We start from the raw sequence: 27,321 nt of genomic DNA, 5'->3' as shown, positions 1-27,321 counted from the left end.
GAAGGTGCCTGGGGGCAGCTGCACCGCCCAGGACTCGATGATCCGGTGGGTCTTTTCCAACCTGGTGATTCTATGATTCTATGATAGTGCTTGGACCAGTAAAACCAGACAATCTAATCCAGTCAATATCTTTGCGAGCCAAAAGACTTCACTGCATGGCAGAATCGAGACAAAGCAATGACTTCTGCAAGGAGTGTTAGATCCTAGGATTTGTCCAGGTGACTCCAGTCATCTCTCCCAGCCTGAATTTTCCTACAGGAGCAGGACTGGATAAAGGGCAGCTGTAATCAGGAGACCTAGAAGGGTTTCCTTTTAGGTTTGGGCAGGAGATTCATAGCTACTACAGTAAAGGTGCAAAAGTAGCTTTGGGTGCTGAAGAATCCTGGATGAAGGCTTTGGACATCATGCTGACTGAATTCCAAGCAGTGCAGGAGGAGGAGGAAGAGGAAGCTGGGCTGCTGCTGAGCAAAGGATCAGAAGAGAAGAGGGGAGAGTAAACACCAGTGGGTGCAGAAGGAGATGGTGCCAGGGCGTACAGGAGATCTTTGGCAGAGAAAGTCAAGGGAGCAGGGACCACCATGCATTGGTGGAACAAGACACGAGAATGAACAAAACCCTTCTGACTCTGGACAAACTGGAGACAAAAACCAGGCAGGCAAAGAAGAGTTTATTTCTGACAAGCAATAGTTAACAAGATTAATTGAGGGCATCCTTTACAGACAAGCTGTTGACCTGGAGAGGACCTGGGCTGCAGCAGGTGGGAATGGGGGGCACGACCCAACAGTGTCAGGAGAGGGATGGATGAGGTAGCAACAGCACTTGGATGTGCCACCACGCTGCAGGGACCTCAGCTCGGAGTATGCCCGCAGGGCTGCTCCTGTCCAGCACACGTGGACCTCAGGGAGACACCACCATGGGCTCTTCCCTGCAGGGACAGCCTCTCACCACTGGCCAGATCAACACCAGCCAAAAAATAAAAAACAAATAGTCTTATTGAATTTAGGCTCCAGAGACCAGCAGAGTCCTGGCTACAGGAACAGGGCTATGATTACGGCGTGCCTTGGCAATGGGCAAAGCCCAGCCTTACAGCACAAGCAGCTTGAACTTACCTCATGTACAAGTCCAAATCTAGCCCCACGTTGGTACATCTCCAGCTGTACAACTCGCACCTGTACCACTCACAGGCTTCGTGTGAGGACTCACTGCTGCATTTCCACTTTGGCCGCTGCCCAGAGCCGGCTGAGAACAGCACTGTCTGGTTCTGTGCCAGCAGGAGCCCACGGCTCACCTTACCCAAGCTCCCCTCCCTGCAAACCAGCAACAAATCTATCTTTCCCAGTCAAAAGCCTTGTCCAAGACGTCCCCTTAGCCTGGGCAACATCAATACAGGGGAAAACTGTGTGTGGAAAAACACATGGCAGTGAAGGAATGGGGCAATGGAAGAAAAATGACCGTGCTCAGTCATCTAGAGTCCAGCTGGAGGGTTTTAGACTAGAGATTCAAGAGGTCTGTTAACACCTAAACCAGAGCACAGCTTGGACAAGCACCAGCTTTGTAGCCAGGCTCTCCCAAGAGCTGACACTAAAACACCACATCTGTAGGGCAACTACTGCGATGCAGAGCCCCACGGGCAGGAGATACAGACCCAAGGCTTTGCAGTGATGGTGCTGGGGAGGAGGAGAATCTCAGCCCAAGAAAAAGGAAGAGATGAGAGCCCCTGGGGTGCAAATGCAAGGCTAGGAAAAGCAGGTACCAGCACTAGCACACAGGCAGGCACCTCCAGATGAGTGTTGGGGCTTAAGGAAGGGACAACCCTACAATTGGCAAGTGGCTCCTTTGCCTCTACCTGTGGTGATTTTGTAAAACACACTCTTGCTCTCCTCACCCAGCCTGTCCTAGCAGGGTACAGAGAATGGCTCACAGTGCCAGCATCCTCCAGTGCGGCCAGTCCTGCCCCACAGCTCCCTCCCAACTGAATACTCCTCCTCATATGCTTCTGTTTAAAACTTTTATTCAACAATATAGAATTCTTTTCATTATAATATAGAACTGTCCATCATGATACTACATCCCCTGCCACCCCCGTGCCCTGGGGAACAGCCAGAACGGAGGAAGGAACAACTAACCAACAACTGTTTAGCACACCCTTCACATTTCCACACTTTCTGGGTCAGGAAGAGCTCAACAAGGAACCAAAGGCAGAAGAACCTTTAACACTTGGAGGGAAGGGCTGTGGTCATAAAGAGGCGAGTGCCGTCCAGCCAGGCGTGCTGCCCCACTCTCAGCCCTGCCCGTGCCGCGCAGTCTGCCCGCCGTCACTCTACATGCGCCGATAGGATGTTTGATTTGGTTCTCATTCTGCTTATGGAAAATTGGGAGCAACAGCATCGGACCTGAGGAGAGATGGGAGGAGGGAAGTGAGCGTCATGGGGCACTGCCAGCTTGACACAGAGCTGCTCTGGCCCTAGGTGACGAGGAGACGGCTGGGCATGCTGCCTCATATCCTGCTGGATGTGGGGACAGCAGGAGATCCTCACCCTGCTTTAGGAAGAGTGGCAGGGTGAGAGGGAAAGGCAGGGACGAGTAAGGCAAGGAAGAGATGCAGTCCAGCAAAGCAGCGCTTTCACTGGCAGCCAAACACGAGTTTGGTTTTTTTCTGCCCCAGCCTCCTGTGTTAAGTCTCCCTACACTGCTGCAAACATCTCCTCTAGTCCTGCTAAAGGCTCCAGTCATGCCTAAGCACACCTGCAACAGGCACGGACAAGCTGGAGAAGTTGCTTACCACATCCCTCTCCTACCGCAACGGCTGCTGTGGTTCTGGATTTGGGCCTGTCCTCTTACAAGGCACTCAAGCAAACCTGTGCTCCTCTCTTAGAAAACCGGGGCCAGCTGAAAGGCCAGGATGTGCACCAGGGCTCTCACTACTTTCTTTAGGAGAAAGCATATGAAGATTAACGTTCCCCATCCTCCTTCCTTCCTAAGGACAAGACATTGTCTTCTCCAGGTTCTGGCTGTCCCTTTCAGCAGGATGGCACCGTGCTAAGGTCCAGAGGAGAGCAGAGTTTCTCTGGGTGCTGGAAGGGCCAATGGGTGCAGCAAGGAGCTGGCCCAAGCTGCAGCCAAGCACTCTCACTGCCCTGAGATCAGGAGACTCCACAATCTCCTCACTGCCAGGCTGCTGTGTTTCCCCTCTGGGATCACTGTCACAGCTCATCCTACCCTAGAGCTGGAGGAACGTGGGGAAATACAGGGCAGGTTGTTCCAGCCTCTCTGGTTACAGCAACCAGGGAAAGCTGTTTACCCACTTCACTTGCTGGGAAGAGAAAGCATCTCTGTTCCTCTGCTTGAGGGTACCAGGAAAGGATTCTGACTCAGGTTTACAGACCCGATACTTCCTGAAGCACCACCTTCAAACTCCACCAACAGGTTTGGACACTGTCAAGCACTCAAATACAACAATCAACATTTTTCACTTAGCCGAATTCCCCCACTGAACTGGTCTTCCCCTCCACACTTCTGCCTTGGCTCTCCAGAAGCTGGGAATGCCAATACACGAGAGCTAGAAAACAGGCAGGTTTTCCCTATAGTAACTTGGACAGGCCATGAGAAACATCCACTCTTGCCTCTTCTCAATGGAGCAGTTATGTTTCAAATCAGTTCAGAAATTGATACCAAAACCCCAAACCAACCCTGCTGGTATTAGCACAGCCTCTCGGACCAGGCAGGCTGTAGGTCAGGAAGATGGAACAACAAAGGGCTGGAAACACTCACCAAAACCTTCTCAGCATCTGCAGGAGAGTTAACGTTAGTGAGGACCCTGTAGCACAGCAGCCACACCACAGACGGCTGCTCAGTTCAGACACGGATAACTGAGCTCACGCACCGGTCACATCCTTAGGTGGGAGGAAAGAAGAGCCACTCCCAGCTCAGCAAATCTTTAGAAAAAGCCAGCCACCCAGGCTGCGAGGAGACACGCGTGGGGGCATGCACACACAGAACCCCCAACTTCTAGCCATGCATCAGTGACTTCTCTGATTAGCCATGTAAGATAGACAGACAGACCAAGACCTCTACCTCGGCACCGGCTGTGCGAGTCCCATGATGTGCAACAGCTGACTCCCACGCTGTGCACCCAAACCCTTGCACCTCCTCTGCGGCCCCGTGGAAGCGGAGACAATCTGCCACAGTGAAATCCTCAGACCTGACAGCAAGAAGAACTGCAACCAAAGTCTAAGATCCCAAAATACAAAGACAAGAGGGGCTGGAAGATCCAGCCTGACCTCCTCGAGCAGACAATGCCTTCCGCTCTTGACTCTTTCTGGCTATCCCATAGATTTGAGACGGCAGACGTTCAGACGTATAGATATTTATTGGTTTCAGTGAATTATACAAATGGATTGACCTGCTATCGATGCCAATAGAACTTTATTGGAATATGGAATGTAAACAGATGTTTCAAATAGAAACATTGCAACCTTATAAAAAATTAACTATTTCAACAATGCCGCAGAAGGAAATTCTGTGTTCAGGTGCTGGTGGGAAAACACTATCTCCAGCTTCTAAGTTTGAGTGTCAGCAGAACCACTTGATGAAGATACACACCGAACAAGTAGAGGAGGCAACTGTGAACTGTGGGGCTATAAAGCCATCGAGGGATCTGATGAAAGAACCCGCAAGACGAACCCTCCCACCCCCCGCAACAGGATCAGCACCCCAGAATTCAACAAACGGCTGACTTTGTTAAAACACTACGTGGGATCCCAAGTCCTGGATCAGTAGCTGCACAGCCCCCTCCCCAACAGACAATGCTGCTGTTTGCTGATCCTTCTCCCTCCCCGCACTCTCCTCCCTGGCCTCTTCTCCACTCCTCCATCCTGCGGTGCTGGACTGAACCGCTCCAGAGCTGTGCTCTGGCACAAGTCTGCGTCTGGCACAAATTCTCATGGGAGCCACGTCATGAGGTACGTGGTTGCACACCTATCACAAGAAGTCTTGCAACACTGACTTTCCTGAGCTCGGTGGGAAAGTCTGGATAGTCCCTCCCCTCTCCTGCCACAAGAGCAGCCCTCGTATTCACAGGTTTCCAAAGCAGGTCTATTGAGTTTCTTCTCAGAGTGAGCCTTTGTCAAACACACCTGGAGGGTGGAATCTCACCTCTCCCCAGCAACTCGGATCAGTGCCTTCATTTTAATGCTCCAAACCAATCCCGAGATACTGCTGGGTTTGTGGGCTGTTTTTTGTTGAACCTCCCCCCCTCCCCATAACCGCTCCCAGCATCTGTAATTGAAACTGGAACTCAAAGGCCAAATTCAAGCCCAGAGTGAGCAGCAGGACTTGGACCTCAAAACAGAGTTGCACCTGCTGACCCCCAGCCTGAATTTGGTTCATCCAGAGTCTACAAGTCAGAAAGGCATGTTTAGAAAGAGGCATGCTAAGGGCTGACGGTGGAACGACCAATTTGTCCCCACCAGTGTGGTGGGGAAGGCTGGACTGAGAAGGAAGAGAAGGATCCGTAACAATGCAAACCAGAATCAGTTGTGTTGAGCCCTGGGGATATCACTACACGTTTAGCTCTTGCAAGACCATTTGCCCAGGGCTTTGGTACCACAGGGTTAGAGTTACATTAACCACAACCACCAGAGAGGAACTGAGGTTTACGACCCCCCCCAGGGTTAGATTTCTGCTGAGTATAAAGGGGAGGGGGAGGAGGGGGGGCGGGTCCTTGGTTCTTTTCCCTTCACTGTGTGACCGAAGGTTTTGCTTTTATTTGTAAACATCTTGAATTACCCGTTGTTTTCCAGTCTTCATCGCGCTGTTGTCAGGCCACTGGAGAGCACAGCATTTTCTGAGCTGGGCTGGGACTGCTCCTTCACCACTGGATCTGCAGGGGACACAGACCAGGCAGGAAGGGGAAACAGCATTTAATAAAGCGGAAGCTCCACCCTGGCAAACCCTTTCAGAGCAACTGCCCTCAAAGCCCACAGAGCTGCTAAGGCTTTCGCAGAGCAGGGAGCCAAAATTTGCCCCCACAACCCAAGCCCCCTCTCCACCCCAGCTGGCTCCAGCTCCTCCACAGACTCACAGAAATAGGGGTGCTCCATTGCCTCCTTGGCAGTCAGCCTCTGTTGATGGTCATATCGCAGGAGCTTGTCCAGGAGGTCTAGGACTTCAGGACTGACCAGGTGTCTGTTCTCACTGTGGATGAAGTTCTCCCAGCGCTTCCGTGAATGCCTGCAAAGGGATGAGCTGTCACCATGCAGCTCTGACCAACAGAGCAGTACCTAGAGGTCCTGGGGGAATCACCTGCCACTATCTGCTTCTGAGAAGAGATGGCTACAACACACACTGCCTACAGCTTCTCCTCGCTCAAGCTACTGCTCAGCAAGCACTGGCCAAAGGAGAAAACATTCCTCCTCAAGTACACAATTATGGATGTCCTACACCTGGGAAAGGCACAATAGTGCACATTCCCTCCTGTCTACAGGGACTAGGCAGCAGTATGCAGCAGGCAGGTTGACACTCCTGAAACCAGAAGTTCTCTGGCTTGCCCACCAGCTTCACAGAAGCTGTCCTCGCTATGCAATCCACCTCTTGTACTTTTCAGAAATCTCAACTGGGAGATTTTGAGCCCCTCAGCCCACACTCTCAACTCCAATGTCTGTATCTCCACTTCTAGGACGTCAACCAGCAGGAGGAGGAAGAAACAGGGGATGGATCATGGGAAGGGCAAAACCAAAGAGCCTGTGTTTCAGTGACCTCCTGAGATGACATGAGCAGCCAGGCGGGAGGCCTGCAAAACAGCATTGTGACCCAGAAGATCAAAGCAGGCCTTTGCTGAGAGTCCTTCAAGGTGATGGACATCAGCTTATCTCCTTCTCTATGTTACAAGGTAAAAAGGCTGCATTTCACTTTTCCACTTACTGGCCCAGGATATCATTGAAGTGCGGGTCCAGTTCTATGTGGTACTTCTTGAGATACCCATACAGCTCATCTGTGCCCAGGACCTTTGCGATGCGAACCAGCTGAAACAAAAGGCATGTTGAGACACAGCAGAAGAGTAGATCACCACTCTTTCACAGAGGCAAAGCTGCCCAAATCTAAGAGCTATCCTTCTGAAAACATCCCAAATGGAAGGAATATCTCCCCTGAAACTTGTTTTTGCAACATGTGCAGAAAACAAGTCTCTTACACAAGGCAGCAAAGCATAATCCCAGATGGCTTAACGAAGCACACAGTAACATCCTCCCAGCCTAGTGGTCCAATCCCCAGAACCTTCCCAGTATACACACTGAGATGAGGCAGTGACAAACATCTCATGAAATAAGCCAGGTAGCAAAGTCTTTACTTGGTCATAATTGTCCTGGCCGTGGAAGAAGGGCTCCTTTCGGAAGATCATGCTTGCCAGCATACAGCCTAAACTCCACATGTCTAAGCTGTAGTCATACATCTGAGGGGAAAAAGGAGAAGCTATCAGAAAAGGCATGCTCACCATGGCCTGGCTCCCCAGCAGCACAGGCAACCTCAGCCTTTTCACATCGTGGCCAGACTCTTTCCAACCCAGGCAATGCCCTGGCAGGCAAAACCAGACAACCCAAAGGTGGCCAAAGTACAAGTGGTATCACTGGTTAGAAAGGAGGAGGCAGACTCTTACTTGGTAGTCCACAAGAAGCTCCGGTCCTTTGAAGTACCTAGAGGCCACACGTACATTGTATTCCTGAGCTGGATGGTAGAATTCGGCCAGACCCCAGTCTATGAGCCGCAGCTGAACATGCGATAAAAATAAAGAGTCAGGAACCTCATTATGAGCCTGTTAGATGAAGCCGCAGTGGCCAAACCTCTCAATTCTGTGATGCAAGCATAGAGCCTGGGATGCTGGGAGTCACCCTAAGGACAGGAGATGTTCTCAGCTGTGCTCTGGTCAGACAAGGCCCAGCTTAGAGAGGTCCTCTGCCTCCTGAGTCCAAGCACACTGTTACTGCTGGGCAACTGGCTCCTAGCACCACCAGCCGCGGTGGAAAAGCTGTTGCACGCTAGGGAACAGGCAAAACTCAGCTGCCTTATCACATTGTTTAGACAGGCTGGGCCGAAAGCAATGTTGATTTTAACTGGAAGCTGAGAGCAGGAAATGAGGTAGGAGCAGGGCCCACCACATCCTGTGAGGCAGACGATCTCCTCCATAGCTGCAGGGATGGATGACCTACTGCGTTAAAGAAAGACAGTGGGTCTAGTAAGAGATTTCCCTCTCCTTCTAAATCTTGCCTTGTCTGTACAGCCACCACTGACAGGGAGGGACTTGTGGACCAGCATGTAATTCACTGTTGTAAATTCCAGGTCCTGGGGTAGACAGGTACTCACAGCACCTGCTGAGGTACAAGTACCACGACAGAGTCAGAAGCTCCCTGTGCTGCTCATTTCCATGGTCACGAGCTGGGTACAAACACTTCCTGTGATCTAACTAGCATGCCCCAGAAGTGAGGGAGCCACTGTGGGACAAGTAGGCTGTACTACAGGTGGAGCTTATGTTTCCTAGGTAAAAATATCCATGTGTATTTCAGTCAAGGCCACCCTTCTTCTGTCCAGGGCTTCAGCAATCCTACTGCCACACCTTCCAGGTGGATATTAGCAGCCCAGACCTGCTCCTCTCGGCAAAGAAACCCAGTTGGCTGGGGTGAAGAGCAACCCCCAAGCCACAGACTCCCACTGCAGTGCTTCCCAGTGGGACTTCGGCCATCCCCTGACACTGGCACAGGTGGAGGGGAGCTGCTAAAGACAGTTTAAAGGGGTAAATACAGCTGCCCAGGCTCTGGGTACAGAGGCAGCAGTTTGAAATTTCCCTGGAAAAACCCTGCTTGTAAGTCCTGGAGCCACAGTACCTTTTTCTGTTGGTGGTCTATCATGACGTTGTGGGGTTTGACATCTCTGTGCATGATCCCCATGCTATGACAGTAATCCAGGGCCTGGCAGACACACGTACATACATTAGACACGTCTGTAACTACAGGCACAGCACTAGCAATACAACAGACAGTTCGCAACCATGAACAAGAGTCCCCTGTTCACAAGGAAGTGCTGCAACCCAAGCACAACAAACTGGCATTTGCAGCTCTTACGCTGCACATGATGAAGTAACAAGCTGGCAACGAGGCTGTATTGATCTCCTGTCCTACTGCAGTCACAGGTCCTGAAACCATGTTCCCTGCAGAGACTTTGAAGAACTCAATGCAGAGGGGCATCCCACCTGCTGACAAGCCCAATGCTCCATGGGGATGATTCTGATACACATACAGTTCTATGGCCTTCCAGCACAGCTTTCCACCTGTGTCCCAAAACACACTTAAGCCAAAAGGCCAACTTTGTACTGCTTATTTAGAGGCAAACTTGCACTTACAAAAGGCAAGTGATGGCACATGAGTGAGAGTGAAGTTGCCTCAAGCTTGAAGGCAGGAGCACACATAAGCTCCCCAGCTCTGTGACCTTGTACCATTCACCCCCCGGCAGCTGCTCCCTTGAGCAAGGCAGTGAGAATGTTGTTTTCTCATCTCCAAGGGGAAGGGAGATCCATCAACATCTATGAGATGTTCTGAGATCTCCAGTAGTGCAGGAAGAGGGTACAGCCTGCAGTCATTCAATATCCAAAACATCAGTGCCAGGGAAGTAACACTGCCCTTGGGCCCCTGCTGCACAGGAGGCAACAGGGAATGCAAGGCCTCATAGCAAGGCCTCAGGGAATATCTTTGCAGTGACACGTGGCCTTGCAACCAACAGGAGTCACAGAAAACAGTGGTCCTGGGATCTCCAGTACAGGAGACATGTAACAAGTTGGACAAACTGCTTCCAGGGATGAAGCTGTTCCAGTGTCTCGCTTGTCCCAAGGCTGGATAACCTAAACCTCATCAGCCCTCCCACTGTAATCCCAAGCTACCTCAAGCTCCCTCTAGCCTTCAGTAGGAATCATAGAATCACCAGGTTGGAAGAGACCCACTGGATCATCGAGTCCAACCATTCCTATCAATCACTAAACCATGTCCCTCAGCACCTCATTCACCCGTGCCTTGAACACCTCCAGGGAAGGTCACTCGACCACCTCTCTGGGCAGCCTGTTCCAGTGCCCAATGACCCTTTCTGTGAAAAATTTTTCCCTAATGTTCAGCCTGAACCTTCCCTGGCGGAGGAACAGAGCCCAGAGAATGAGAGACTCTTTGGAGGTGACCAGATGTCTCCAGTTTGGCTATAATACCTCACAGCAACAAGCCAAAACCTAAACCTTCCTGGGCTGTAAGACACGGATTTTCCATTGAACACAAGAGAAGTAACCACTTAGTAGCACTGCCCCATGAGCCCCGCTACTGCCTCTCTCATTCCTGGTCTCCCCATCCAGACTGCCATATGCAATGCCACTCACCTTCAGCAGCTCATACATATAAAACCGAATATCAAAGTCTGTCAGGATCTGGTACAGTTGCTGAAACAGAATTGGGGAGGGAGGGAAAAAAAGCAGAAACAAAAATAAATACTCAGGATTTGGATTAGTCTTGTTTCTCGCACCCCACCTGCCCCTAATCAGTGACCTCATTCCAGATCCTCATGGATACTGCCACTCCCAAGGGCTATCCTGGTCTCACACCTGCCAGGGCTACATGCTAGGAAACGCAGAAAGGATGCAAGAGCTCCCATGAAATGCTACTGAGGTCATTCAGACCTGCCATTTGTGTCCATCAGGAGACAGGCAGGCTGCCTGTCCAAGGCAAAGACAGCAAGCCCATCAGAGCACACTGGAGTTGGCACAGATGATCTTTACTCTGTTCACATGCAAAGTCATCAAAGACAACACTGACAACAGCATTCAGAGCAGGCAGGTTGGGAAACACAAGGGCAAGGCTTCCAAGAGCGCAAGTTGGAGCAGGGAGAGGAAAACATCAACCTAAAGGAGCATGGAGTGGGGAAGCACAAAGGGTAGAGACAACCTTAGAGCTGTGGAGGCTTCCCTCTATCCCAGGATAAAGGTTAATGCAAACCAACAGCACAGATATGTTTGTGGGGCCAAGGAGAGCACAAGCTTGGAGTCTCAGCGGAGCGCTTGTTGCCAGCACACGTTCGCCACCCTCCCCTCCTCTGTGTCCTTCTGCAGCTACTCACGTGGAAATGATAAAGATCTAGGGTGCACTTTAACCTGCACAATGCCACCAGCATGATCACTGGAGAACTTGTCATCCTGCTGCTCTCCCATGCCAGGTCACAACTGGCCCCAGATTTGCCTTCTGCTCTATATCTGTCATCGGCAGCAGTGCCAGCCTGACCCATTTGGGCTGTGTTCTCATCCAAGGAAAGCAAAGCGAGATGCCAGGGTAGGGCAAGGAAGGACATTCACAGGGCAACAGTAGGACCAGACCTCTCTGCCCTTTCCAACAAACAAGGATCATATCACAGCTCAGCCAAATCACTGATTGCATCAGCACTGGAACCAGCTCCCCATCACAGACACTACTTGGCAGCTTCTGGAAAAGTCCCACAGCAAGGAATTGAAATTCACATTCCAAGAAAGCAGCTCTGGCCCTGGATCCCCTCTAGGCCCATGCTGAGATCCTCAGGATCCAGCTCAAAACAGTCCTGCCACCCCCAGTACTACTCCGGGAAATTATTTGAGAACATACAAGTGTTACTTACACACGCAGAGCTTTAACAGCCTCCAGGACACAAGCTGCATTGTATTCTCATGAGCTGGGATGATCCTAATGCTTTGGAGCAACCCACTGAAGCAGACAAGTGAGCAGGGAGCAAAAAAGCCATAGCCACAAGCTATAGCAGGGATAGATTTCCTAACTCAGTTGCACATGGCTCTGATACGCAACCCAGGGCCAGCAGAGGACAGCTGAACCCTTCCACGAGTTTGTTTAAATGGCCTGCTTCGGTAACAAACACTATGGGGGGGAAAGAGGTGCTTAAAACTTGTCTTTCTGGGAATTGCCATCCTGTTCAACTTCACCTGGCAACATCAATGCTCCTGGGGAAGAAGGGGGGCAGGAGAGGCAACCGCAAAACAAGGCCAGACCCCATTTTCCCTGTAAGTAGCAGCAGCTCTGTAATCTGCCAGCTAGCTGTGGCCCCAAGAATCTACCCAAACAGGCAGCAGAGCTCATGGGAGTGTAGCTCAAACAACCCACACGCCCCATACATGGCTAGTGAAATTCAGGTTACAATTAAGCTCTGAAGGCAAACAACCATAGTGGATGCCCTGGGGGACACACTTGCATTCCCAAGACAAGTTATTCCTGCTTTGTACCAATCAACATCAAAAGCATCAATACTTTTTGTCTTGGACTTGTACAGCTGCAAATCTGGATTTCCTCCAGGAGCCAGGCTTTCTCCTAGGAGCCTAGAAATGATCTGCTGCAAACACAGCAGCCAGAGCTGAGCACTGTTATTTGTCCTGTGGTCAGACTAATGTTGCCTTACTGGCTTCAACAGCGCCTGTGACAACTCTCAGTGTGGCTGAGACAACTGACCTACCATGTACTCTGAGCCCTGCATTTTTCAGTTAAGATTCCCTGCTGGCCATCACCCTTGAGTTACTACTTAATCCTCTACTTCATGAACATATTTCAATTACTAGGTGATACCTTTGATAATAATTTTTTCCTCTAAGGACAAGACAGAGTGGCGTAATCACATTTTGACTAGGAGACACAAAGAGCAATCCTCAGCAAGGTGTGCTGCTGCCCTAGCAACCTATTTTATCTCAAGCTATGTATTAATAAATAAATAAATCTCTAAATAGAAAGTTAAAAACTTCCAGGATCAGCTTTATGAAGAGTCCCTAGCTCATCTGAAGAAGCAGAGAGGCATTCCCAACATACATACAGCACTGGAATAGTCCAGCTGATGTCAATGAAGCCCAAACAAACCAAGCCTGCTTTAATTAGCCCTGAAAGGTCACCACATATCACTCCTCTCATGGCTGTTTACTTAATGGAGGCAACACTCGTCACACTGCCCAAAGCTGTCAGGGTAGATGCTGCGGCAAGTTACTATTATTCTAGCCCCTGTAGTAAGTCTCTACATGAGATTAAATAGCACCAAGACTACCAGCACCAGCATGGCTGCAGCTTGGGCTATGCCCAGGGTACAGCCAGCAGGATTCAGTTTGCCAGATCAGATGCAGAGGGACAGAAACAACGTGTGCTGCCTCACTGTGCAGGGCTGCCAAGACGGTCTGTGGGCCAGCTGACAAGCTGCCTCCTTCCCACCAACACCATCCCAGGGTCCTTCTCTGGGTGTTTGGTGCATCTGCTGAAGTTTCATCACATGAGGTGTGAATCTACAGAATGCTCCGGCACAGAGAGGAAGGAAAAGGCATCGTCCCATAAAATGGCACAAAAGGGATCTCTGAAGCAGTGCAGGAGGGGATGACTGCTGGCTTTCTAATGGCAACTGCTCAATTAATTCTCCACCGCTGACTTAATGACTTAGGGTAAGGATACACATGGGGGAAGCAAAGATATCATTAAAATAGGTGTGGTTGCTAATTACATATCCCTTTTGTGTATCAGCTTGCTGCTGCCAGCCAGAAGCACTTCAGTCGCACAGGAAGTCAGAGCTAAACTAAGACAGAAGGACCCCTGTTTCAGGAAGGTGCAATACTACTTGGAGCTCCCCAGAAATCAGAAGAGACAGTGAATATGCTGCAGCCTCAGGCAAGCAGAAAAGCTCTTAAGATGTATCCAAGACTGCTCAGTCCCCCACTACTAGGCCCACTGGAAGCAGGGGACGCTCTCTCCAGCCTCTGCCACCCCACAGTCCCCAGGTCTGAAGGATTCCAGCACAAATTGGTGCCACCTGCTCCCTCAGCTGCACTGCTGTAAACAAAGTATCACAGCACAGGGATTAACTTGGGCTGAATATATAGCACAGCAGCAATTACTAAGTTGAGAGCAGAGTAAGAATATCTAAACTGTTGAACTTACTCCTCAAAGTTGGGAGTCAATTCAGCACACAAGCTTTTTATTCCTTCTCATCTAGAGCCTGTTTACAGGTTTCTAATTTACATAGAGAAAGGAAGGTGAAGCTGGCATACGCGAAAGCCTTAAATCCTCCCATAGCTTTCGAGGAGTATCTGACAACCCAAGATCACACCATTCTTAGGATAAACGGGAAGCCTCCTCCCTCCACACCTAGGCAGACTCACCTTAAAATCCGTGTTATTGATGTACTCAAACACCAGAGCAGGGGTCTTTGACTGCAAGAGAGAGAGAGACATGGTTTAAAACACCCTCTTGACCTTTCTCTTCTCCAAGAGAGCTGAGAAAGCTCTTATTCCCGCCCAACCCTCACCGTGAAGAGTGGGGCGGTAGCAGGACAGAGAGAAACAGCCCTGCTCCCACAGCAGGCAGAGGCAAGCTCTGCTTACACCCCACGCAGCAAGCACCCACATGGCATTTTGGCCAGTGCTGCTCCTCCTGGTGCCACGGAGCAGAGACAGCACTGCACAAGGCAAAAGGTGTCACCAGGAGCTAAGGCCTTGCAGCCCATGGCAAGAGGAAGGCCATCCAGGACTGCCAGCACTACAGCAGCGTCATTTCCTCCCTGTGGCTGCCAGCAGGCTGGGAGTCACAGACCTCAGCCAGCTGCTAGTCAGAAAAGACTTCCCAGGAATGGGGTAATCATGGCAAAGGATATGACCTCTGGTCACTGAGCAGGACAGCAATCAGAAGGACGCTGCTTAACATCCAAATGCCCTGGAAAATACTTATGTTCAAGATGTGAGGCAGAAGCGGGATGGCTAGAGGCTCTGCTTTCTTACAGAAAATCTGTAGGGCTGCAAAACTTTTCCCCTCCATCAGCCATGGGAAACGCATAGAAGACACAGAAGAGGTGCTAAAGAGTCTGAGGAACATGGGGAGGAACATGAGGTTGAAACCAACCCACCTCAGGAGACCCTAATGGGCTGGACACTGCTTGCCCCTGGCTGGCTCAAAGGCATGGGCACAGGCAACACCTAACCCAAGCTGACAGCAGAAGTCACGTGGCAGTGCTTGCTCCACACCTGCAGCCAGCAGAGAGGCAAGGCCAAGACACACAGGCACCTACCACTGGATCCTTGACAGTGTCAATCAGATTAATGATGTTGGTGCCACCACGCAGATTCTCCAGAATCTTAACCTCGCGTTTTATCTTCTTTTTCTTCACTGGCTTAAATAGACAAAAGAAATTAGAAGTGAGAGTCCTTTCATAAATTAATACCGATATCTGCCACCGATTTGGACTGGAACACATCACCTCCACTCTTCTCTCCCACCCTCACAGGGGAACATTTTTAGCTTCAAAGAGGAGATAGACACCTGGTATGAACTAACATTTACTTCTCATCAGTGAAGGCTTTTCACTCATGACAGGAATATCAAATCACTCCAGACAAACATAATTGTAACTCCAGTAACTGTGGTTAAAAGCACCTTGGACTGCTATGTAGAAATCTCAGCACACTCATTCTATGTTATGCATTTAGAGACACAAGACAAACATGGTGGACCTCACATCTCAGCTTTTGTTCACCAGCACAAACCAGTTTTTTACTCCTTAATCCTAGACCATTTCACAATAAATACTTTAATCCAACAAAACTACAACCTGAAAGTCTCCAACCCCAAGATTTCTACTAAGCTCAGTACTGCTATGCCTAACTATGTGCATGCATCTTTTGCAACCACCTCAAGAGCGTAGATCCAACTGCATGCCATACATCCATATACCATGACTGTTTTTAAAGCCTACAGACATTTTAAACAGTTTTTGACTCCTCCTCGGATCTGTGCAGTCCTAGGAACTCCCTTTGCAAAGTAAGCTTTTCTCTGGACATCACCCTGCAGAGAGTGACAAAGAACAGCTGCTCCCAAGGCAGGAGCTCGGAGGCTGAGTTAGCTTTTACACTTTGCTGATCCAGCAGCTCACTTCAACGCAAAGGAACGATTGTTTCTGTAACTTATCCACTCCCAGGACAACTCTAGCTCTGTGCCTGCTTGAAAGGAAAGTCAGCTTAGAGCAGCTAAGAGGTGAGACTTTTTTAATGAGTCTTGACTAATGACCACTGTGGGCACCACCAGTTGCGAGTCATTGAGTCTAACAGCTGGAACATTCCCTCCTGCACCACGGGTACCACTGCAGATCGCTGCAGAGACACCTTGCAGGGACTGGTAAGGCCCTGGCCCTATCTGTGAGGTTTGCTGATGACAACACTCCTCTCCAGACATTTGGCTTTCTAAAACATTAACCATCCAGCATAGAGGTCAGCGTGTGAGGAGGAGGGGAGTAACGACGTACTAGGCACATTACCAAAGCGACACACATTATCCGACACCTACATGAAGGACAAGGAGCCACAAGAGCTCAACAGCTCACATTTGCTGCCTCACCATTGCTGCAGCCTCCCACTTCAATGACGGCTGCAGAGTGCCGATGGGGCAATTCGCACTCCTGTTACAGGCAAATCCAAGGCAATTCCTGGTTTCAGACCTCTCACAGGAACATACGAGCAGACGGAAGAAGGAACAGAAGCTTTTTATATAGTGGGAAAATATGACATTTATATAAGTGATAAAATATGCCATCTTTCTAGGCTCTTCAGGTGGCTGAAACCTTCAGATCTGAATCCTGCCCTTCTCTTCCAAGTAAAAAGGCAGGCGCTAAACTTCCAAGCCAAAAGATGAGAATCTCAGCCTGAAGCAAAGTGCCAAAAATAACACCAATGCCGGCACAGGGAGCGTCAGCACCTCATAAAGCCACAGTGGAAAACGGCAGCAGGGCCACCGCAGCTGTCAACCAGAGCTGGAGCAAAACGGAGTGGGGTTTGCTGGAGAAGGGCGACCAGCAGCCCCAGGAATGTACCCAGATAGGGCTGGAGCCAGTGGGAGGCTGAACAGACAAGGAAAAGCAGTCAGAGCACGGGGATGGAAACCAGCAGAAGTGAGGGCTACATTTCTGCACCTGACAGGAAGATGCCCCATTAGGGACTAATTTCTTTTATGTCAGCATGGGGACAGACACCATCCTTGTGTCGCCCACATGCACTGATCTTACCAGAAGGCCAAGACGGAATTAGAGGATGTAATTCTGTTGCTCTGCTTGTCTAGCGAGGCAGATGCACACACAAGCTGTTTTCCAAGGCACTTCAAAGAGGGAGCTGAGCCACTGCCATCCCAAAGGTGCTTGCTGAATGGCCTGGCTACTAACAAGCATTGCAGCCTCTCTGCCGTGACATTTGCACCTGACTAGGAGCTGAAACAGCACCTGAACGTCGCCAAGATGACCAAAGCCCACTTTGAAAAGCCTTTTCCTTTGTACCGTACTTATTTCAAGGGCCTTTAGCATCAGCTAGATAGGGGAGGATATCCCTCCAAGATTTCTTTTTCTCCTACCACAGCAACCACCACTCCCGTTGGGACAGATGATGTCTTCCAGTCACTTCCACGTTTCCACGTTTTTCAGGATGGGAAAACGATGTCCTGTGTGATCTCCCCCAGAAATTTACCCCTACCCATCACACACTTATTAAAAGACATGAACAGACAGAAGCAGTGACTTTTGGAAAAAAAGGAGCGAAGAAAGTTGGTGTTTCCCATGAAATGCCTGCAGATAATCGCCAAAACCAGCATCTCTGACATCACTGAGGGAAGACACTAGCAAACACCGTCTCAGCAAGAGGGAGAGTTAAAAGCCGCTCACTGTTTGCACTTTTTCCTGCTAAGCAGCAGTAGTAGCGCAGAGCTCAGGCCAGGTTACCCACACACGGCTACAGCACCTCCACTGGGCTGTGGGCTGGGACAGGACCCCGCAAGCCGCTGGGCAGGGTGGGGGTATGGGAAGCCCTGCTCATTGCAGAGTCAGGCATTGTCAGAGTGCTCTCCCGGTTCGTAGCCAGTGATCAGGATAGGGTTTTCCACCACTAGGTAAAAAGGGATGAGGTGGGAAGAAATGCCCTGGGCTGAAATGATGTCATCTTAGAGGAAAAGCTATTGCCTGTAAGCTCCTCAAAAAGCAATGCCGCATTTCACATTTGCAGGAGAAAACAGTGGCAACTGCTGGCCTCCACCCCGCAGAGCTTTCACCGCACCAGCCTCCCCAGCCACACATTACCTCCTACCCACACGTTGTCCCACGCTGTTGCTCCAGTCACAACTGCAAACACTTTCTACTACGCAAAAGCACAACATTGGGGCTCAGTTTTTGCCTGGTAACTGATCCCAAGCTGAAGCTCTTGCATCTGGCATGTCAAATACCTTTGTGCAAACCACTCCAGTGCAAGGCCAGTGGTGCACTGGAGCCAATCGTTCACAACCACAGAAACTCTGCTGACTTCCCTCTGTCCCCAGGCCTGCTGAAACCACAGGCAATCAGCAGCACATCCTCCAAGCACCAGGATTAAGTCTGGGTTGCTACAACTGTCTCTTGGAGTCACCCGATCTGTCTCTCCAAGGATGTTGACTCCAAATGCACATGGATTAAATGTGAACTAACTGAAGCTATTATGGCCTCCAACCATCTGCCTCTCCCAGCAGGAATAACTTTCAAAACACCAGCCCTTGCAGCCAGAGTATTTTAACAACACTTACTCAAGGCTATTTTATTAAACCAAGCTATGAACAGCAGCATTTCAGGCTGTGTTTCCCAAACAGCTCGCTCCCCTTGCCCTGGGTGGGGGATTCCCAGCAGAGAAATGGAGCAGGCACCTAGACAAAATTAACTGCTCCTTAAACTACTCCACCTGTGTTTGCAAGGCAATGTTTTATACAGGTGCAGACTCCTATTCCACCTGTTCACGCTTTTCAAAGCTTTCCTCATGCTGGGATTCTCCAGTGACTTGTATGAGTCAAACCCTCACTGCAGCGTTTCCCTGTAAGAAAGAATCCGACAGAGCCCCCCCATGAAATTTGTAGATACTTGACAGCTTGGAGATTTCTGTTGCATTTGGTTGGAATTGGTCAACCAGTGTAAAAACTACTGGGGAGGGGGGAGAGGGAGAGAAGGCTGACAGACATCAGGCTTGCATAAGGCTCGTTTCCATAGGAAACCAGGCTAAAAGACATGTCTCAGTTTAACCGTGTCTACACTGGGAGGGGTTTAATTACTTCAACTGCAGCAGTATCCTTAGAATAACATCACTGTCTAGCACAAACCAGTTTTCCAGTTTCCCAGGAAATTGCTTCCTTCCTCAGGCAAACTGGAAGCGAGGTGGCTGTAGACAGTAGAGACAAAACATATAGCTCATGGGTGTCCACTACATGGAGTGCCCAAAGCAGAGGATAAGGTGACCTCCAGCCACAGGAGGATAGTCTCTGCTGGGCCTGGCAGCTCTCACTTGACAACAGTCACCCCAGCCGGCCACCAACAGGTTTCCCATGCTACCAGCCAAAAGGATCCCGTGAGGGTGCTTCAGAACACTTGAAAGTCAGGCAGAAGAGGCAGTGAGAGTGGCCAGTGCTATCCCAGCTGCCTTTGCCCAAAGATTGGGTAGCATCATGTGATGCCATTCCTCTGCAGGGGTGACAAATGGCATGGGATAGGAGCTGCTTTGCAGTCAGGTAGATGCAAAAGAAAACACCTTTCTGTGACTGAAAGATCAGATTCTGGGTTATTTTCCATGAGATCACGTAAACTTGTAAGCAGGGAAGGAGTCTGGCTGCAACAAACACCAGCTGGGAGAATTAATGTTGTTTGCTAAACTATAAGGCCACAACCATCACTTCCTGTCTTGAACAAATAAATGGCTGCCTGGTTAATCAGCTTTTTTCAGTTGGTTTCTAAAGCAAAAGGAGTACATTTCTCTGTTAGATGCTTCAGTTTCAGTCTTCCCCAACAATCTGGGGACCCATTGCTTGAATTCCAGCAAAGAGAGAAAATCAATTTTTTATCCGAAGTTCTGCATGTATTTCCATATTGAGCAAGAAAAGCAGTGACCAGGAAAGCATATGAAATATGAGCTAAATCCAAAGCATAAAGCCAAAAGCAGGCAGCCAGGCAGTGTGCACACACTGCCAGCTGAGGAGTGCACATGCTGCTCTGAAGGAGTCACAGAAGGTGCTGGGTTTTGCCCAGCAGGTGCTCTGAAAATGAACTGGGGTTAGCACAGCAGGGGAGAAGGTTTAGCAGTCAAAAGATACAAATCTGCAAGAAACTAGGTAATTTATTCCACCATCCCATAGAGAAGAAGACTTATTCTTTGCTAACCAAACCTGAATAGCCGGGAAACAACACGATGCTTCCAAGGAACAAGCAGGGAAATCTCAACACGCAATGTCCAGGACCAGCAAAAGTCCCGAGCAGCATCCTTATGACAGGCTTTAAACATTTAAAAGCTGGCACTAAAAGCTCATTCGTCTCTAGCAAGTATTATCGAAAGGATCACAATAATCATCCTATAAAGCCTGACGCCAATTGCTCAATAGGAAAATTGGCTTCAGAGCAGCAGTGCTTATTTTGCCAGACATCAGCTGGGAAACCAAATAATCGTATTCAGAAGAGCTACAAAATCAAGGAGCCCACTTCTGTTAATTTTCTGTCAGTTGTTTGTGTCTTACAACTTCCATTACGGGAATTCAAACTTTCCCGAGCTGCTCCTGAATTTTAGAAAGGGGAGGGGGGAAGCCAACCCTGAAACTACTAAAGTACTTTTGGTTTTTTTATTTAAGTTTGGTACAATATACCAGCATGTGTTTTATGGGCAGTGCTGTTCTTTCCTCCAGAATGCCTTTTCTCCCCCCATAATGCACCCCAAAATAGCTCTCCTGGGGCTTCAGGACTGCTCACGATGCATCAAGACTTCATCAGCCAGCGAAAGGGGAGACGCACATCAACCAAGCCCCAGCATTACAAGGGATGAGAATCATTCACTCAGGATTTGCCCACGGCCACTGCATACAGACACAGTGCTGTAACTTGCCTTCCTCTTCACAGGAGCTGCAGTTTTGCAGTTCACCTGTTCCTTGGTGCTAGAACACCTCTGTAAGAGTTATCAGTGGCATCTCCAGGCCTCTGCAAGACACCTGGGATCATCTCAGTCAGTGTCAGCTCCACAGGAGGCTGGACTCCAGCAGCCGACTGTGTCAAGCTCAGTGTGAGCAACTGGTGTTTAAAAGACAAGAGCTGTGTAACCAGCTCTCTTGCAAAAGGGCTCGTTTCAAGACTGCCAGAGGAGGAAGTGGGCCAGGGAGAGCTGATTCAGTGCATGCAAACGCAGGAGGAACAAGAGACACACACAGCTACCAGGAACAGGCATTGAACGGCTTTGGTAGAAGGTGACCGATGCAGTCAAAAGCTCCAGCCTGAGGGACCAGCATCATCCAATCCTATTTCCCTGTGCAATCCCTTCTGCTCACCAGCATGAGAGTCATTTCAGCCCCCATCTAGAACGTGCTGACAAATGTGGGCTATAAAGCTTGCAGAGACACAAGAAAATTTACCAGCCACGGTGCTACCTCCCACAAGTGATTCTTTAGCCCTAGAGTGATAATTTGAGTTCAACACTGGAAGGATCTTGCTGCAGTGCCTGGTACGAGCAGCAGCTCTGGAGGTTCACACAGCCCAAAATGGGGAACAGAGGAAAACCAAAGCCAAACAAGCAAGAATGCACTTGTGAAACCACGTACATGGTTGAAAGTTCCAGTGCATGGACTCAGCACAGAGGGACAAAAGCCACTAAAGGAGAAAAGGATTATTTCACCACTGCTGCAGCACCTCCATTTCATTGGTCCCTCTCCTTGTGACTACGTTCTTCCTCTAACCTCTGCCTGTATGCTGTGCCTATAAAGATAGTAACCACACAAGGAAACAAAAGAGTCTCTTTATGTGATGGGTTTACTGCTTCACAGGCAAGCAGAGTGTAGATAGACACACAGGTGCTCAGGAGAGCAGGGCTCCTCCTGCACGGAGCTGGCAATATGGATGCTGTAATTTCCACCTTGAGTGGAACTCAGATGGTAATAATCAGTACAAGAGAATTGGCTGTGACGGATGCTGCAATACAGCTGATGCCCAACAACAGCTACAGCTGTAGGTAACTAGCAGCAGCATCCTCACCACAAAGAATCACCCACAAAAGTAACAAGCAACATGGAAAGTTTGGGGTTTGGCTTTTAGAGTGGCAACCTGCAATGCTGTTCACATCCCCCAGGAACACTGTTAGCCCAGAACACAAGGAGGCTGGCAGACACTTTGGAGCTGCATTAGCAGAAAAGCAAAATGAGAAGTTCATCAAAGAGACGGCAAAAGGGTTGCAGACTGACCTCGGCGGCCCACCAGAAATCTCTCTGTGTGGTTAGATACAAAAGATCAGAGCTGCGCTTTAGATACCTGCACTGGATGCAGACGATACATGACTCACTGGAAACAAAGATGTCTTAAACTTCCTTTGCCTGTGCCAAGGAACGTCAGAACTCATCCCAGGAGTCAAACCTTAGCATCAAATTTAAGCAAGACACAGAAGCACGTACAGGACATGTTCACACATTCCCTCTTCTTGGCTTGGCCCTCCCCAAAGCATGTGGGAAGCATGCCCACAGCTGCACTGAGGCCAGCCAGATCAAAAAGCCTGCAAGAGCCTCCTACACCAGCTAGGGACTGCAGCAGCACAGCTGACTTCTGCCCCATGGCTTTTTTTGCTGAATCTTTGCTCCTTAAGCAGGCTGAAAGGTGGGGAGAGGTGTCCTCTGCCTCACTTCGAGATAAAAGTTTTTAGAGAACACTTGGCAGGGGGTGTCTGTGTGACAAACCAGGGCTCCAGTCTCACTGTCTTGCACACAATATCCTACCCAATGTGTCCCAACATCTTGCTGCAATGGAGTGAGAAGCAACCTGCTTGCTTCATTTGCCTTTTTCTTAAAGAAGCTGCAGAATTTTCCTGGAAAAAGTGACATCGTATTCGCAATGAAAGGCATTTGACCCAGCAAATGCTAATGTTCTAGTCATCTGCATGATCTTAATTCTGCTCTTTTGCTGACACATGTTATGACCACAACTAATGGCATGAGTACATCCCATTTTCCTGCAGGATTATGCCTAGTCCTGCACTTGAGGTGGCAGAATAAAATGTCAGTGCTGTGTACTGGCCAGAGAAACAGGGCATCTTGCTTTATGCAAGCCCAAAAGGCCTGGGGCACTGTGATATCCATCAGCCAGCCATTAGCTCCCTAGCCTTGTCCAATGCTGAAGTCTTCACAAGGCACTTAAATAAACAAGGCAACTGGCTGCCAGAAGAGGAAGAGCAGTTATTTCATCTATGCAGCACTCGACTAGGACCTATGCTCTAGCCCCAGCTTTGTCAAAGGTATGTAAGGGACTTGCCCAAAGTCATACAGGAAATCTCTGTAGCTCTGTTCTGCATCAGAGAAATGGTGATCACATTTCCTGACCTCTCGGGAGGAGGGTACAAGATGTTCAGGTAGCACAACACCAAAGAAGGGGATCAAAAAAGGCAGAGGAAGTACTTGCTACATGCTAACTTGAGCTCAGTGAGGATAAACTGCTTCAAAGAGCAAGGCTGGGAAGAGACACCAGGCACTTCCCATGAGGCACAGCTATTAAAACAGTGACTCTTTCTGAAAATCACTCTAATGCATAACATAAATTGTCATCCCAAAAAAACCATAAAGGAGCAACTGTGCTAAACATCCATTGCCTGGCAACAGCCTTCCCCTTTGTCCCACCCCAACAGCCACACAAAAAAAATGAAGACTTTTGGTTACACTTCCTACCTCACAGGATGCGGCCTGAATTAGGAGAAACAGAGACCCAGCCTCTTTGCTAAGGTTCCACTGCAGATACATGTAATTACATTTGCAATTAAGTTTGAGTCTAGCTACAGGAAACCAAACTTTCCACAGATCAGAGTGATGTTACCGCCAGACTTCATAGGTCTTCAAAACCTACACAACACAGCGCTCTGAAATTCACTTTTCACTGACCCGCTTTCTTACAAGAAAAGTTCATCTTTATTTATCTGGACTTTCTGCTTTTCCTTGCCCGCTCACAGGAATGCCGTCTGCATGTTAATGTGAGTATGGGGAGCCAGGGCAACCGGTGGCAACACCATCCACTTCAAATCTGGGACAATCCAGTCCCCTGCTCGCAGGGCATTAAGGCAACATATTCAGGCCCCAAGGAGAAGGAGCACCCAGCTGCCCTCAGATGACTCTTGCCAGCTGACTCACAGTCCAGTGCTGACAGGCTCCCCAGACATGACAAGAGTTCGGTTGCCACAGGGAGAGAAGCATCGCTCCAGGGAAGGCTCTGCAGGCTGGGAAGAAGCAAGGAGGAAGATTTCTGATGACTTCCCCTGCAGTGTCTTCTCAGCCTCATGGTGCCTTTCTGTGTGGGTCAAGACCTAGGGTCTCAACAAACCACAGCAGTCCTGAAGAGACTGTCGGGGGCTCCAGAGCAGCATGTAGAAGCGCACAGTTTCCCCAGCTCAGACACAAGCCATCACACCACAAACCCAAGCTCTGCACTGCCTACCATTGACTACTCTCTCATAGCAGAAACTCCCATCTGCCCCTCCTTAACAAAAACAAACCCCAAAACTACATAAAGCATCCAAAGGAGCCAGAGGCCCACACAGCATGTCAAGGACATGTGGGCCTCACCACTCTGCCTTAATATCAGGCTCAGCCACAGGGGCTTTCCCAAATGGCACTGTTGAACACCACCTTGCCCACAGCCAAAGCAGAGGGGTGTGGACCTCATCCCAGAGGCAGATGGGAGATCACATGCTGCCTAGGAGTGGTGGCCAGATAAATAGTGACAAGTTCCCTGGGAAGCCAAGTAAGATCCCAAGGAAGCAGGTGGAGTGCACGAGTGGGGAGATCAGCAAAGGCAAAACCAGACAGGTAGCCACACTGTCAAGAGTGGATCTAGCAAATGCCTTAAAGCCACAGCCCTGCAGGGAAACGTATGTCCAAGGTAGCTGTGAGTCTCAGTGGCTGCAAGGGTGAGTTAAGCTGAGGCCTCCCTGCACGCTGTGGATTAATGCATGCCCAAATTCTTAGAACACCCATGGTCAGACATCGGCTCCCACGTGCTCCTGGGGAACAAGTGACAAGTGCTGCTGGTCCAACAAGTGGCAGTCACAAGTGTCACCCAAGCCAAACCCAAAAGCACCTCAACTCTAACCTTTTTAAAGCCCCTGTCTACCCCCAGATCACCAACATTAATGCTGCCAGGACAGTAACCACAGCTCGCTGTAAGCATGATGCTTCAGTACCAAACACTGCAGCGGCTAAACCCTGCATTCACCCATCTCAAACCACAACCTATTATTGCTGCATGAAGGTCCCCACGGCATGACCACACTAGGGTCAACTCATGAAAATACAGGTCACCAACACTGACTAACTTCAGATGGCCTCTTTCAGTCTCCTCAAGTTTCCATGGTGTTTTTGGTCTTCTTATGTCAAAGTTCTTTGACATGTAAGATCCTCTAAAGGACTGAATTTAAAATTTTGCCTGTTTTTTTTTTTTGTCTGCAGAGCATCCCACAGCCTGACTCTGGAAAGGCCACGTGCCAGCTGTCTAGAGGTTAACAGAAGGATCCCCCACCTCCAGGGGTCACATTCTCGTTGACATGGCAGTCCCTGGCTGTTTTAGACACACATTGCCGGGTAAGATTTACCAAACACAGGCCACACACACCACACTGTTCAAACATCAGGACTCGCAGCTCTCCTCCTCCAGAGGAGCTCTCAGCCCAGAGCTGTGCTGGGCAGGAGACATGAAAACATCACTACAGCACCAGGAACAGCAAATCCATTTCCAAACCCACCATCCTAGTGTCCTTAATGAGACAACAAGAGTTTTGGGGTTAAGAGGGAGATCCAACAGTCCTTTGGCCCTGCCCACCCAGCTCCTCTTCCCCCTCATTTCCAGCCATCACCAGCCCCTTCCACTACCAACGGGACACTCACCTTGAGGATCTTCACCACGACCCTCTCGTTGTTGGTGATGTTGATGGCCTCGAAGACCTCACTGTACTTCCCCCGCCCAAGCTTGCGGACTAGCTGGTAGTCGTCCTGATTGCTGCAGGCACGGAGAGGGGACGGAGGGAAAAGATCACTGAAAGGGCAGTGGGCTGGGGAAGTGGGGGGGCTCTCTCCCAGCCCCTCTCAGTTGCCCGGGGACACACCAAAACAGGGAGGAGGGAGAGGATCACTGACAGGGCAGTGGGGGCTCTCCCACACCCTCTGGGACACCCCAAAATGGAGAGAGAGAATGAGGATCACTGGCAGGGATGGGGACAGGGGCCTCTCCCACCCACTCTGGGACCCCCCGAAACAAAGGACAGGACAGTGGGCTGGGGATGAGGGGCTCTCACCCGCTTTGAGCAGCAGGCTGGGGAAAAGGGGGCTCTCATCCCCTGGGGACACCCCAAAACGAGGAAGAAGAGGATGACTGATAAGCCTGGGGACAGGGGGGGCTTTCCCAGCACCCCAGGACACCACAAAACAAGGGAGGGGCGGGGTGATCACTGACAGAACAGTGGGCTGGAGATGGGGGGGGCTGTCCCACCCTCTCTGGGACACCCCAAAACAAAGGGGGAGAGGATCATTGACAGGGCATTGGGCTGGAGGACTCTCCCACCCCCTCTGGGACACCCCAAAATGGGGAGAGAGAGGATCATTGACAGGGATGGGGACGTGGGGGACTATCTCACCCCCTCTGGGACACCCCAAAACGGGGAGAGAGAGGATCCCTGGCAGGGATGGGGGCTCTCCCACCCCCTCGGGGACATCCCAAAACGAGGAAGGATAGGATCTCTGGCAGGGCTGGGGCGGGGGGGTCTCTCCCAGCGCCCCGAGACACCGCAGAGCGGAGGGTCGGGGGGCCGGGAAGCCGCCCCGAGGGCCGAAGGGGAGGGGGTTGCCCGCGGGGCGCTTTACCCCCAGCTCGGGACGTGCGCCTCGTAGTCCCAGTACTCGCGGCTCCTCAGGCTGTTGACCTCGGCGTACACCCTCGCGCGGCTGCCGGCGGCCGGCCCGGGCATGGCGGCGCCGGGCGGCGGCTGCGGGCGGAGGAGGAGGGCGCGGGGCCGGCGCGGGAGGCCGGCGAGGCGGGGCGCGGCGCGCAGGAGGGCGGCGGCGGGCGGCGGCGGGGCCAGGCCGGGGCGGCGCGGGGCGGGGCCGGCCCGGGGGCGGTGGCGGCGGCGGCGGGGCCAGGCCGGAGCGTCCCGAGGCCCGGGCCCGGTGCCGGCGGCGGCGGCGGCTGCAGCCTGGGCCGGCCCCGAGCGCCGCGCACCAACCCGGAACGGGCGCCGCCGCCGGAGCCGCGCGGCCGCCAGCAGCGCCC

General features: G+C 50.6%; 1 protein-coding gene across 3 annotated transcripts; it reads right to left on the bottom strand.

The window, feature by feature from the left end:
• Positions 1-1,994: 1,994 nt before the first annotated feature.
• CSNK2A2 (casein kinase 2 alpha 2) lies at positions 1,995-27,095 on the bottom strand. 3 transcript variants are annotated; one of them, XM_069868779.1, is made up of 12 exons: positions 26,916-27,095; positions 25,944-26,055; positions 15,085-15,186; positions 14,183-14,233; positions 10,403-10,462; positions 8,874-8,957; positions 7,652-7,762; positions 7,346-7,447; positions 6,922-7,022; positions 6,083-6,231; positions 5,788-5,881; positions 1,995-2,393 (listed from the first exon to the last, which is right to left on the bottom strand). In XM_069868779.1, the coding sequence occupies exons 1-11, from the start codon at positions 27,017-27,019 to the stop codon at positions 5,805-5,807; spliced, it is 1,053 nt and encodes a 350-aa protein (XP_069724880.1). In that variant the 5' UTR covers positions 27,020-27,095; the 3' UTR covers positions 1,995-2,393; positions 5,788-5,804. The 3 variants fall into 3 exon arrangements, with proteins under 3 accessions (XP_069724880.1, XP_069724881.1, XP_069724879.1); XM_069868780.1 differs by lacking the exon at positions 1,995-2,393 and adding an exon at positions 4,407-4,657; XM_069868778.1 differs by lacking the exon at positions 1,995-2,393 and having other exon boundaries at positions 4,407-5,881; positions 26,916-27,094.
• Positions 27,096-27,321: the final 226 nt, after the last annotated feature.

The sequence above is a fragment of the Phaenicophaeus curvirostris genome, chromosome 14 (assembly GCF_032191515.1).
Source record: "Phaenicophaeus curvirostris isolate KB17595 chromosome 14, BPBGC_Pcur_1.0, whole genome shotgun sequence".
Classification (NCBI taxonomy): Eukaryota; Metazoa; Chordata; class Aves; order Cuculiformes; family Cuculidae; genus Phaenicophaeus; species Phaenicophaeus curvirostris.
This window is presented reverse-complemented; position numbering and strand designations above follow the sequence as displayed.